The 14424-nt window shown below is 43.0% G+C and overlaps 2 protein-coding genes across 4 annotated transcripts in view; one reads left to right on the forward strand and one right to left on the reverse strand.

The window, feature by feature from the left end:
* Positions 1 to 242: 242 nt before the first annotated feature.
* LOC138975686 (uncharacterized) lies at positions 243 to 10630 on the forward strand. The gene is made up of 4 exons (XM_070348425.1): positions 243 to 332; positions 4109 to 4286; positions 6823 to 6968; positions 10074 to 10630. The coding sequence occupies exons 1-4, from the start codon at positions 284 to 286 to the stop codon at positions 10157 to 10159; spliced, it is 459 nt and encodes a 152-aa protein (XP_070204526.1). The 5' UTR covers positions 243 to 283; the 3' UTR covers positions 10160 to 10630.
* Positions 10631 to 13166: 2536 nt separating this feature from the next.
* LOC138975685 (dynein light chain Tctex-type protein 2B-like) overlaps positions 13167 to 14424 on the reverse strand; it is a 22412-nt gene continuing 21154 nt past the window's right edge. For all 3 annotated transcript variants that reach the window (XM_070348423.1, XM_070348424.1, XM_070348422.1), the window contains one exon: positions 13167 to 14424. This exon is cut by the window's right edge and continues 349 nt beyond it. The gene's annotated coding sequence lies outside the window, so the exon portion shown is untranslated.

Raw genomic sequence — 14424 nt, forward strand, 5'->3', positions numbered from 1 at the left:
ATATTGTATTGTATTGTATCGTATTGTATTGTATTGTATTTTATTGCATTGTTTTGTATTGTATCGTATCGTATCGTATCGTATCGTATCGTATCGTATCGTATCGTTTTGTATCATTTTGTATCGTATAGTGTAGTGTAATTTAGAAACAGGTACGGTATTTTTTGGAGGTGAGTATACATACACTCCCAAACAGGATAGGATTTAGCAAGTTTGTATATAACATGATAAGAGAAACGCATTTCACCATTTCATTTTGAACTGAGTTTCTCCAGGACGCAGAATGTTGTCTTTCATTTCCATGATTTTGCTGGCTTTGCCAATGGCGCTAGGTAAGTAAGTAGAGGTTAACCCCACTGAGTCTCAGTGGAGTTTAAAAATATCATGCTGAAGTTGGCGGATCATGAAAAATGCGAACTTCAGCGAATCGCATACTTTGCAGGCTCAGTCTCGCTATTTTGTGGTATGTAGATGTCGATACCACTGAGCTGAGCTTCCCCGACCTACTGGTGACAGCACCCCGATAGAAATGCCTGAAGAAGGATCTCTGCCTCCTCAGCCCTCATGTCCCCCCGACGACTGTCCCAGACAGGGGATTGATGATGATGATGAGATTTCGATTCAGAAAAAAATTAACTCATGGATTTTATATTGATTTGCGTGTATTCCAACGTGTAGTTGTAAACCTAAATGCGTTATGTATATACATTTCAGGGCCGGACTAGGTAAGTACTAGGTGGGGTGGGGGTGGTTACATATGGGGGTCCAGGGGGGGAGAAGCCCCCTTGGTGGGGGTTGCAAGGGGGCTTGGCCCCCTTGAAGCTGAACGTTTTTTGATGATTCTGGAGGGAAAAGAAGCCTCTCCTTGAACGAAAAAGGTAAATTCGACAGCAAGCTGTATAGGCAATCATAGACCATTTATCCTGGACCGCCAACTAGCTCTCTCTCCGCTCTTTCTCTCTATTACGAGGTAGCGGCCTCTCGCATTTAGGAACCTACGCTTACATGGCCTTTCAGAAATCAGGGGAATGTCATATCCGGTGTCGATTGTAAACATGGACGACGTTGCCGAGGTAAGTTCTGAAAATGCTAAAATAAACTCAGCTAAAGTGCATAATTATGGAACATGTTTTTCGATGAGTTTTGTTAAGTTTAGTTTGGAGTTTTGGAAAATCCAGTTCATTGTCACCTCCCATTGTCACAAATAACTGGAGCGTGCTTTCTTTTCACTGTCTTCGAATCGCTGGCCTTTCAAACCGGACGCTAAGCGCCCCTGAAAGTCGAGCGTCGTAACCTCGAAGGGTCACGTGACGAGTTGGCGGTCCAGGCTATTTGGTCTATGAGGCAATGAAGAAGAATTGATCCAGATGCAATCCCCCCCCCCTCCATCCCCCACCAAAAAAAAGCGTTTGGGAGGTACATGCTTAAGCCAGGGGGGGGGGGGGGGTGCGCAACCCCTGTAACCCCCCCCACCCCCCTAGTCCGGCCCTGCATTTTGAGCGTTCGGAACTTTTGATTCGCTAAAAATTAGTCGACATTGCTTACTGTGAGCTATCGAGGATTTAGGCTGGCTGCTAGGTGTATACCATTCGGTTGCTGGGTGATTATCGCGAATGAACACCTCTTCTAGTTTACAGATGGAAAGAAGCAGAGGTGGTGGTGGTGGGGGGGGGGTTGATAATCTGTTTTTCACAAGGACCTTTTGTTTCAAAGTAACTTCAATGGACGGTCGGGTTGCTCACTGGACATGGATTCTCATGTCAAAGATCCAAATTCAGGCCAGAACGGACAATAGTCAACTTAATGTGCAGACTCGGAGATGGCATCCATGTCCCACCTCCGTGGTTCTGCCGTGGTACTTACAAAACCTCGGTCATTGTTCCAGAAGTGCTCGTGGCTGCATGATTTCCCCTGAACACGAACACACCTGGGTATAGCGCTACTCTTAATTCTGCTAGATTTCCACTGTCAATATAAGACCCGAATATCCCGCACTGGGAAAATAAAATGTAACATGAATGAATAAATAAAAGATAGATAATTGAATAAGTCTGCTGATGAATTATAAAAGTAAAGGGACGTAGGCAGTCTTAAAATAAAGACATCAGCCGGCGTCAGTGACTTTCTTTCTTTCTTTTTTTAATTTGGTGTTTAACGTCGTTTTCAACCACGAAGGTTATATCGCGACGGGGAAAGGGGGGAAGATGGGATAGAGCCACTTGTTAATTGTTTCTTGTTCACAAAAGCATTAATAAAAACATTGCTCCAGGGGCTTGAAACGTAGTACAATACATGACCTTACTGGGAGAATGCAAGTTTCCAGTACAAAGGACTTAACATTTCTTACATACTGCTTGACTAAAATCTTTACAAACATTGACTTTATTCTATACAAGAAACACTTAACAAGGGTAAAAGGAGAAACAGAATCCGTTAGTCGCCTCTTACGACATGCTGGGGAGCATCGGGTAAATTCTTCCCCCTAACCCGCGGGGGGCGGCGTCAGCGACACTTCTGCGGAACCAGTCTCCTGCAACCTGAGAAAGTAAGGAGCTTCGGAACGAACTCACGACTAAAATCTTACTGCAGAATACGTTCTAAAAGCTGTGTGTGTTTTCTACTTTAAGAGCAAGAAGACACGACATGTGGTGTCGTTCTTATCAGTAAACACACGACCAGATTTTTATCTTTGTATGTTCCCTGCGAACTATTTCTGAAATAGAGCAGTTACGTTTTCTACTATCTGTTTAGCGGATTGTCTGTTTGTTCATGCATTCATTTATTCATTATTGCTTTCTTTAGATTGTTCATGTTTGTGTGTGTGTGTGTGTGTGAGTGTGTGTGTGTGTGTGTGTGTGTGTGTGTGTGTGTGTGTGTGTGTGTGTGTGTGTGTGTGTGTGTGTATGTGTGTGTGTGTGCATGTGTGTGTGTGACTTCACTTTGTGTCTGTGTGTGTCTGTTTGTTTGTATTTTGTCTATGTGTGCCAAAGAATATCTCCAATCTATATAACTGTAATCATAATTAAGAAATAACACGCAAATGTATATACATAAAGACTTCAAATACTTTTCGTCCCGTGTAAAAAAATATCTAGACAACCGCAGTTCCGTATGTGTGTTAGTGCGCGATTGTGTGTTAGTGTGCGATTGTGTGTTAGTGCGCGATTGTGTGTTAGTGCGCGATTGTGTGTTAGTGCGCGATTGTGTGTTAGTGCGCGATTGTGTGTTAGTGCGCGATTGTGTGTTAGTGCGCGATTGTGTGTTAGTGCGCGATTGTGTGTTAGTGCGCGATTGTGTGTTAGTGCGCGTGTGTGTGTTAGTGCGCGATTGTGTGTTAGTGCGCGATTGTGTGTTAGTGCGCGATTGTGTGTTAGTGCGCGATTGTGTGTTAGTGCGCGTATGTGTGTTAGTGCGTGATTGTGTGTTAGTGCGCGATTGTGTGTTAGTGCGCGATTGTGTGTTAGTGCGCGATTGTGTGTTAGTGCGCGATTGTGTGTTAGTGCGCGATTGTGTGTTAGTGCGCGATTGTGTGTTAGTGCGCGATTGTGCGTTAGTGCGCGTGTGTGTGTTAGTGCGCGATTGTGTGTTAGTGCGCGATTGTGTGTTAGTGCGCGATTGTGTGTTAGTGCGCGATTGTGTGTTAGTGCGCGTATGTGTGTTAGTGCGCGATTGTGTGTTAGTGCGCGATTGTGTGTTAGTGCGCGATTGTGTGTTAGTGCGCGATTGTGTGTTAGTGCGCGATTGTGTGTTAGTGCGCGATTGTGTGTTTGCATTCTCTTTCTGATTTTGCATGTATTTGCTACGTCACTTAACTTTGTTTCATAATTGTTCGCTTGCTTATTTGCGTAGTCGATTCATTAATTTGATGGTTGTCTTTCTTTACTTCCTTCCCTGTTTTCTTGGTTCAAACAGAGGTTTTAATTCCCATTTGTTTTTTGTTGTTCTTTACAGAGCCGTTAAATAATACATGAATACAAAACAGGAACAATCATGTTATAAAAGTCTAGCAGAGGTTCGAAAGTGGCTGATCTTAATGCATTTCATATTCGAGTAAAATAAGTCCACCTGTAACTTTTCTTTCTTTCTGTCATTCTTTCTTTCTTTCCAGGCGGTCAACCCGTTTATGGCAAGACTATCCACAATTCCGCCTTTGACTGCACGGGGAAGGCAGACGGACTGGCGGGAATAGGTTGCGATGGATACGTGGAATGCATCGGCCAGAAAAATGTCACGCATTTCTGCACTCTTTACGAGTACTTTGACAGAGACACAACGTCATGTATTGGGTAAGTCCGTTTGGGTGTAATTGGTTGTTTGTGTGTGTGGGTGGGGGGGGGGGGGGGGGTGCATGTGTGCATATGTGTGTGTGTGTGTGTGTGTGTGTGTGTTCGTGTGTGTGTGTGTGTTTGCGAATCGGTCACTATAAAGTTTCCTTGTCGCGAAGACCAAAACAGATCCGTCCAGCTTCGTGTATGCGCAAACAATCCTCCATCTTTTCCATCTATATTATTGTAAGGTCTCCGTCAGTCAGTCCAGTTGTCCTTCATTTACACTTGTGATAAAGTACTACTACGGCGTTTGTCGGCTGATTTCCCTGCAACCCGGCATGACACTTTCCAAGCCTTTGGAAGCGGGACATTTTCTGGTCAAATACCGGACTCGGTTAGAAAGCGGTGAAGAGCTCACACGCGCATTCGTTCGCTCATAGTTCGGGCGTTCAATTACCATTTCGACCATTAGCATGGGTGGCTTTTTTTGAGAAACCAATGCATCAATAAACGAATTCCGAAAATAATTCTGTCAGGTTCTTATGTGTTGGGGAAGAGTTGTTTTTTCTTGAAAACATCGAGATAAGCTACCCGTGACTTTGTATGCCAATCACTAGCGATCACATCGGCAATGCCTAAATTCAGCTCCGATATGCGTACTTTCGAACATAGACCAAATAGCCTGGACCGCCAACTCGTCACGTGACCCTTCGAGTTTACGACGCTCGACTTTCAGGGGCGCTTAGCGTCCGGTTTGAAAGGCCAGCGATTCGAAGACAGTGAAAAGAAAGCACGCTCCAGTTATTTGTGACAATGGGAGGTGACAATGAACTGGATATTCCAAAACTCCAAACTAAACTTAACAAAACTCATCGAAAAACATGTTCCATATGCACTTTAGCTGAGTTTATTTTAGCATTTTCAGAACTTACCTCGGCAACTTCGTCCATGTTTACAATCGACACCGGATATGACATTCCCCTGATTTCTGAAAGGCCATGTAAGCGTAGGTTCCTAAATGCGAGAGGCCGCTACCTCGTAATAGAGAGAAAGAGCGGAGAGAGAGCTAGTTGGCGGTCCAGGATAAATGGTCTATGTTTCGAACAACAAGAGCGGACAGCGCAGAAAGCACAGATCGGAGCAAAATTCCTACTTGTGTCACGTCAGTCGTTTGAGGATTTCACTGGCGCGTATCACCGACCGCATGCGGAGACTGGCCTCTCGCTATATAGTGATTGGCCAACAATGTCACGTGTAGTTTGCCTCAGTGTTGACTATAAAAAGCAACTCTCTCGATGTTCGGAAATAACTGTCGGGTTTGTGTTGCCTATTGTGAAAGAGTGAATATCCTTGCTTTTAATCTTCTTCTTCTTCTGCGTTCGTGGGCTGAAACTCCCACGTACACTCGTGTTTTTTGCACGAGTGGAATTTTACGTGTATGACCGTTTTTTACCCCGCCATTTAGGCAGCCATACGCCGTTTTTGGAGGAAGCATGCTGGGTATTTTCGTGTTTCTATAACCCACCGAACTCTGACATGGATTACAGGATCTTTTTCGTGCGCACTTGGTCTTGTGCTTGCGTGTACACACGGGGGACACCGAGGAGAGTCTGCACACAAAGTTGACTCTGAGAAATAAATCTCTCGCCGAACGTGGGGACGAACTCACGCTGACAGCGGCCAACTGGATACAAATCCAACGCGCTACCGACTGAGCTACATCCCCGCCCCGTGAGACCAACAAAACTAAACGTGCTAAACGTTTTGCAAGAAAAGGTCACCCTTACACAACACCTACAAACCCGAAGGAATGATTTTACACAATGGTCTATTCCTGGATCATGGACCTATCTGTGGTGATGAACTTCACCTGTTCACACAAGAAGGAAGGGTGGTATCTTCAAGGAATTTATGGCACATCTGATTAGCTCATTAACCTGATGGCAACCATGGAAACGGTTGTAAAACTGAGTATCCCTGTAATTCCTCTGCTGCCCTTGCACAGTACAAACATCAACACGTTCACTGCAGATCAAGTACACAGTACAAACATCAACACGTTCACTGCAGATCAAGTACACAGTACAAACATCAACACGTTCACTGCAGATCAAGTACACAGTACAAACATCAACACGTTCACTGCAGATCAAATAATACAGCAGTGGGGGAATCACAGCATTTTCTGAAGCAACAATTTGAATTCTCCCTCTCGCCGAGACTAAAAGACTTCCATGTAGGCTTTTGACATTATTAGTTCCTGTGCGGGACCTGATATGAGCCTGATCGAGGGCCACCCTTTCCTGCCCGGAGAATGAAAAAAAAAAATGAAAAAAAAAAGAAAATAAGAAAAAAGAAAAAAAAAAAAGAAAAAAAGAAAAACCCAACCTAAACGTGCTCCGTATCCACATGTTTCAAACACACTTCTCGCTAGTGACTGGCGTGTGAATTGTTTGTCTCACTAAAATAGGGTATTCCCTCTTTCACAACCCATACAAAGCGGACTTGGTTATTTCCGGAATGCGTCTGTTGTCAAGTGTGGTTTGTGATGCAGGACGACAAACAACCACACGGGGTGCACCCATTTCAACGTGTGTAAAAACATGACTGACGGCCGCTACCCGGACTTTGAGAAAAACTGCCAGACCTACTTCACCTGTCACGGAAAAAACTTCTTCGGTCATCAGTACTGCCCTGCAGGTAGGAGTCTTCTCTGCCCTGCCCATGTGTGTGTGTGTGTGTGTGTGTGTGTGTGTGTGTGTGTGTGTGTGTGTGCGTGAGTGTGTGTGTGTGTGTGTGTGTGTGTAATGTTTCTGCGTGTGTGTCTGTGTGTGCGCGCGCTTGCGCACGTGTCTCTGTGTCTGCCTGAGTAAGGTGTGTGTGTGTGTGTGTGTGTGAGTGTCGGGCCGCTCGCCCGAGCGGTCTTTGGCGTCGGGTAAGTAGCTTGCAGGTGGAGACATTTTTGTTCATGGGGGATTTCTGTGACGTATGTACCACGTGACAGGAAGTCGCCGTTGGTCTCGGCAAAGAAACTACAATGCAGTGTGTGGTCTCGGTGAGACTGAAAGACAGAGAGCGACAGATACACACAGTGATTCAAGGCGCACAACTCTAGTAAAGTTGTCGTAGCACGTCCGTCTATGGCCAAAGTGATCCGGGTTCGATTCCCGGCATGGGCGGTCTATTTTTTTATTTTTTTTATTCTTGTTTACTATTATTTATTATGAACGTTTTCATGTTTTATTTTACTCTAATAATTTGTTTAATTGTGTAAAATAAATAAATATATATATTTTTTTTAATCCAAGTGATCCGGGTGGAAAGCGATTCGTCTATGGCCAAAGTGATCCGGGTTCGATTCCCGGCATGGGCGGTCTATTTTTTTTTTTTAATTCTTGTTTACTATTGTTTATTATGAACGTTTTAATGTTTTATTTTACTCTAATAATTTTTTTAATTGTGTAAAATAAAAAAAATTTTTTTAAATCCACGTGCACAAGACAAAAACTTTCATACTGGGGGAGCGAGCCAGTCTGAAGAGTACTCGGGTCCAGCGCCAGCGTTTTTTTTATAAGAACTTGGAGTGATTGCGAATTTGCGCGTTTCTCGTGAGTGCTTTCGAAGTTTTGTAATTTGATTTTCCCCAGCGAGTGTTCTTTGGAGGGCACTAGACTGCGATTGCTGGTGCATGTTTTTATTTTTGTTTTTCGTTCTTTGTTTCCGTTTTTCCACAAAAAGTACTTTCTTTTCAAACTGGAAAGTTTGTTGTCTATTTTTACCAGGGTCTTTCAAACAAACAATAACATGTGTATTTTTTATGTGAAAAAAATTCATCTATTTTAACATTGTTGTACTTAAAATCTTAATATCTGCTAACAATTTGCGTATGAATATTTTTTATTCCTGCACTAGAAGGGAAGAAATCAACCTGTGGAAGACGTGCTGTGGTTTGTCTCCCTTCCTTCGAAACCGAAACCGAAACCGTCTGTAACGCTTACAGGGCCTCATAGATATCAGAGTCAACTCTCTCTTCACCCCCCCCCCCCCCCCCACCCCCGACACCTCCACGCATTCAGCGTAACGGCTTGTACGGCGTGTTACTTCAACATAATATGATAATAATAATAATAATAACTTCAACAAGTATTTTTTGGAAACAAATTAACCTTAACAAGGCCTCAACACAACAGCGCTTCCTGGAATTGCATGGCTGTTACCGGGAAATGTACTGGGTCAAGGTCCGCCTGACTCGAAAATTTACTGGGGAAAAGACAGTGACTGCAAAAAATCGTGTACTTCATGATTGGTACAATGGCCAACACAAATGTTGTCGGATCAAGTCTACTTCCATTCTTTAGATGGTATATGTTTTTTCAAAGAAATAGTCTTTTACATTGACTACTGCCCTCCCAGGAAACCTGGCCACATCCTCAACAAAGTCAGCCAGAGCTTCGTTTAAGTGTGACAATGGGTCATATATTGGTGCTACATTACTAGCATTCAAATGTGTATTCATGGCAACAGCATTTTGCCATTTACAACAGTTTCACTAACACTGTATTCTTTCTTGCTTTATTATTTTGTGACTCAGTGATAATTTTAAATAAAGTTATTTGCATCATACACTTTGATTTTATTCATTTCTATTTATAACTACTTTTACTACTTTCCCTTCTACACTGTGACATGCCACTGTATGACGCTCATTCAGACCAAAAACAATACCATTCCTACCTGTTGCAACGTCTATCGCTCGCTCTGTCTTTTGGTTCCTTGGTTGATCGATCGGTTTCTTGGTGGAAAACATATTTCTGTCACCAATACCAGTATTATTGCATCACTTCCATAAAGGTAGAGTAGCCTTCTTCCTTTCTGTTAAGCCAATAGGTCTTATTCATTATTGAGCTCTTATTCATTATTGCATTACTTTCACAACAATCTTCTTCCTTGATATTGCGATAGTTGTTATCTCCCATGTATGTACAAACCGGCACGGTTGGCCTAGTGGTAAGGCGTCCGCCCCGTGATCGGGAGGTCGTGGGTTCGAACCCCGGCCGAGTCATACCTAAGACTTCAAAATTGAAAATCTAGTGGCTGCTCCGCCTGGCGTCTGGCATTATGGGGTTAGTGCTAGGATTGGTTGGTCCGGTGTCAGAATAATGTGACTGGGTGAGACATGAAGCCTGTGCTGCGACTTCTGTCTTGTGTGTGGCGCACGTTATATGTCAAAGCAGCACCTCCCTGATATGGCCCTTCGTGGTCGGCTGGGCGTTAAACAAACAAACAAACAAACAAATGTGTGTACAAACGCCGAAAAGACAATTTAACAGGACACATCAACACTATTATTTTGTTTACCTGTACCAACAGGTGTACAACTTCTTGTTTCTTTGATATTGTCAATGTTTCGGCCCGTGTTGATCCTGGGATCAACTGAATTTCTTGTAACCACTGTGTGTGGGTGTGGGTGTGTTGTGTGTATGTGTGTGTGTGTGCGCGCGCGTGTGTGTGTGTATGTGTATGTGTGTGCGAGTGTGTGTGTGTGTGTATGTGTCTGTGTGTGTGTGTGTGGATGATTATGTCTGTGTGTCTGTCTGTGTGTTAATTTGTATTTATGAGTATGTGTGTGTGTGTGCTCGCGTTTGCGTAAGTGACTCTGTGTCTACGTGTGTAAGGCTTGTGGGGGGTGTGTCAGCAAAATCGAACTTCGTAAATAAGTTGTTCCATTACTGGTTTCCATCGTTTTAACAGTTTGGGTGTCTGCGTCTTTGTGTGTAGGTCCATGGATGGTTTCATGTGTTTCAGGTTTGGTGTTCGACCAGGCCTTGGAGATATGTAACTGGGCAACCAGTGTTCCCTTCCCTTGTGGAACAAAGCCTGCCGCTGGTTGATCATCCTCGTCTGCAGTTATTTGTCTCTATACTACAAAACCACGTTTGTCTCCAATGCACCAAATTCCCTTTCTATAGTGGCACAAAGTTTACCATGATCGAGTTGAGTACAAGCGTCTGCAGTTATTTGTCTCTAAACTACAAAACCATGTTTGTCTCCAATGCACCAACGTTTTCCTTTCTCTAGTGGCACAAAGTAAATAATTGGTTGAGCATCATCGTCTGTGCAGTTATTTGTCTCAATTTTACTACATCTTTTTAGTGAGCAAAACCTGTAACATGTACATTTTTTAAGTGTGAAATCGTACTGTTATGTGTCCGTGTTTGTTTTTGTTGCGATTCTTGGTGTTGTTGTTGTGTGTTTTATTGTTGTTGTTGTGCTTAGTGTATTGTTGTTGGTGTTATTGTTGTTGTTGTTCTTCTTTTTGTTTTGTTTGATTTGTGAAAATAAAAAAGATCCTATACGTCTAATTTCTACATATATCATATCAATTGCTCGCAAATGCAGGATTACAGGCGCAAAATAGCGCGCACACTCAAACACACACTCAAACTCACACACACACACACACACACACACACACACACACACACACACACACACACACACACACACACACACACTGACACACACACACACGCTCATACACACACAAACACACCAACACGCGCTCAAATATAACACACACTCACGCGCAATTCAGCAAAGAGTCATACATACTAGCACAGTCATGGAGGCAAATAATGAAATCAATACAGACGAAGGTTAAAAACAACTGTCTTTCAATAAACGAATACTGTCATTTTAATATAATAACGCTGCTTTGGAAGATCTGCCCTGCTGCAATGCAGGCAGAAATATACTCCGTTTTATCTCCGATTTCGCAGCGTGCGCCCGTGTGTATGTGAGTGTGTGTGTGTGTGATATGAGTCAGTTTTAACAAACATTCTTCTTCTTCTTCTTCTTCTGCGTTCGTGGGCTGAAACTCCTACGTACACTCGTGTTTTTGCACGAGTGGAATTTTACGTGTATGACCGTTTTTTACTCCGCCGTTTAGGCAGCCATACGCCGTTTTCGGAGGAAGCATGCTGGGTATTTTCGTGTTTCTATAACCCACCGAACTCTGACATGGATTACAGGATCTTTTTCGTGCGCACTTGGTCTTGTGCTTGCGTGTACACACGGGGGGTGTTCGGACTCCGAGGAGAGTCTGCACACAAAGTTGACTCTGAGAAATAAATCTCTCGCCGAACGTGGGGACGAACTCACGCTGACAGCGGCCAACTGGATACAAATCCAGCGCGCTACCGACTGAGCTACATCCCCGCCCTAACAAACATTCAAAATTTGTCTCTGCATGTTTACGTTTTGGCAGATGCCACGGGGAAGTGAATCAAATTTTAAAGAAAAAATGAAGAAATTAAACAGAACGTTTGATATTCTACCTTATTGCCTAATTGCAAAATCACTGTCTCAACAATTGACACATTCTTTAAAACGATAACACAATTTTGCGATGTATTCCATACAACCAAAACAGATAGACTGCTATCGTTCCAAAATTCAGAATAAAAAACCAACAAGAATTGTAGGTTATTGGAACGTTTAATTATTGACAAAACAAATCGTTTCATTTACAGTACGTCCACCCAGTTTTTTTGTTTTTGTTTGCCCAGCCAACCACGAAGGGCCATATCAGGGCGGTGCTGCTTTGACATATAACGTGCGCCACACACAAGACAGAAGTCGCAGCACAGGCTTCATGTCTCACCCAGTCACATTATTCTGACACCGGACCAACCAGTCCTAGCACTAACCCCATAATGCCAGACGCCAGGCGGACCAGCCACTAGATTGCCAATTTTAAAGTCTTAGGTATGACCCGGCCGGGGTTCGAACCCACGACCTCCCGATCACGGGGGGGACGCCTTACCACTAGGCCAACCGTGCCGGTACGTCGACCCAGTTGAGTAGACACTGACAGACAAACACTAATGATACAAGTAACCTACAATTATTGTTTTCTTCCCCTTTTTTTTAATAATTTTCGTTCGAGTAATTATATCCGTTATGATCATTAGGTTTTCAGTTTCTCGCGAATAGCTCGAATATGTCATGACTTATGAAAACTGCGATGTAACATTGTTGGTATATGCTGTAACTAATAGCAATAGCACGGTATATCACAAGCGATGCCAACGTTGCTTTTTTATTTTTTTACTCATCACGAATCCCAGCTGCTGCAACAAAACAGTTGCTGCAATAAAACTTCAACATAAAATACTAAAAGCAGGCACCATGGGCAATATTAGAATCGCAGTAACTTTTGCCCAGCATGAAACTACGCCAGAAAGTCAATCACTTGAAGCAGGAACCCGACTCAACTCAAACAACTCAACTTATGCAGAGTTTAGGCCCAAAAAAAAATAGGTCTGTTTACGGTAACATAGGCCCAAAAAATAGGGTCGGTAGGTCGGGATTTTTTTTTTTTTTTTTTTTTTTTTTTTCAAAAAACCATATTTTTACGTTATTTTGCAAAAAAAAAAAACCAAAAGATTTTTTTTTTTTTTTTTTCCCAAATGCCAAAAAAAAGTCTAGGGTCGCGCGAAAAAAATAGGGTCGGTCGGGTTACCGTAAACAGACCTATTTTTTTTTGTTTTGCCTTAGATCACAAGAGTGAAGCTGCCAATTCCGGCAAGTAGATCACATGCAGTAGACCCTACGAGCACTAGTGTGCAACATATATATTGTTTCAGACAGCAGCGCGCTCGGAGCAGATACCACAGGCAAGTTTTGAATCGCAGCAAATTGCATAAAACTACGGCAGAAAGTTGGTCAATCGAAGCAGGTACCATGGGTAATTTCCAACTGAAGCGATTATGGCCCTGCCTGAAAACTGCGACAGACAATCGGTCGCTCGAAGCAGATGTATGCTTCGGGCGTGTTCAGATTTATGACTTGTACGGCAATGAGGAGCCTCTCGTTGATTCTGAACTGACATAGACATAGATATAGAACACTTTATTATCTCAACGAGGAGAAACTCAGGTGTGGTGTATACAGCATTACAATAAACAACATAAAACGTAAGAACATAAATAAAATATCGAGGCGCAAATAGTCCACTCACAAAAGTCAAGATTAGGACGACAATATCAAAACAAATATATCTCTTTCTGATGTTACATATAACTACAGTCAAGCGATGGAAGCAGACCACAGCTCTTGACGTAAGAAGTGGGTTTTTTTCAAACTGACACACCGAAAGAATGTCACACGAAGATGCCATGCATATTTTTCCAGTGTGACAGTTTTGCATCTTTTAACTCTTGCGCAGAAAGCAGGTCATTCTACAGAAATACAACATGTACGCTGAGTCTCAACATTTGACCCGTTCTGTATACAGTCACACTAACACTAGCTGACCCAACTGATGCAGATAATATGGACATGTTCACTTTCACAATCTGAACCATTCAAAAATCTCAAAGTACTCTAGATACCTCTATAGCACGTGCAGCCTGGTCTCTTCTTAACCTCGAGCAGAATGTAGGTCACACGTTGTAGACGCAACCATGTTGTGTCTTCGAAATGTCGTTCGTATACATCACAGGCATTGTCAGATGTTCCATGCAGTCTCTCGATCCTTACCTGACGCATAAATGTATCACTTGTGGCAGACGCCACCATAAGTTTACAGTAGGCGACATCACAATAAAAATAAAAACCCTTCCGAAATAGTACCCGCTGATGGGACAACAAAAAAAGTCTGATCTCCTTTGAGAAAAAAAAGAAAAAAAAAGAAAAGAAAAAAAGAAGAAAAAAAAGACGCCACCTTATGTGTTTTGAGTTTCCCCAGTGAGCCAACTCGCTACGGGGAAAAAGGTCATTCTACCTTTACACGCCACAAGCACGTTCACTCTCACGATTCGACTTGTGGAGTCGCACAAAAAGTAGCTGATCCTATGCAGACGCCTTGGGGTACGGGTATGTTCCGTCTCTCGTACAAAAGTAGGTCACACCAAATAAAGACGACACTGGCACGTGCAGTTTGATCTCTCCTAAATCAGTCAAATCGCGATTTAAATGTAACTCATACATCGACGTTCATAAACACCGATCTTACAAGCAGACTCATAGCATGACTTCTCCTAATCTCACACAGTATACGCCAGAGATACGTTGACTTTCACAGTTTGAGTTCAAGGCCACATGCATGAAACGCAAAGTTCTTGAGTGCCCGTGTGCAAGTGTCTAGACATAG

The sequence above is a fragment of the Littorina saxatilis genome, linkage group LG9 (genome assembly GCF_037325665.1).
Source record: "Littorina saxatilis isolate snail1 linkage group LG9, US_GU_Lsax_2.0, whole genome shotgun sequence".
NCBI lineage: Eukaryota > Metazoa > Mollusca > Gastropoda > Littorinimorpha > Littorinidae > Littorina > Littorina saxatilis.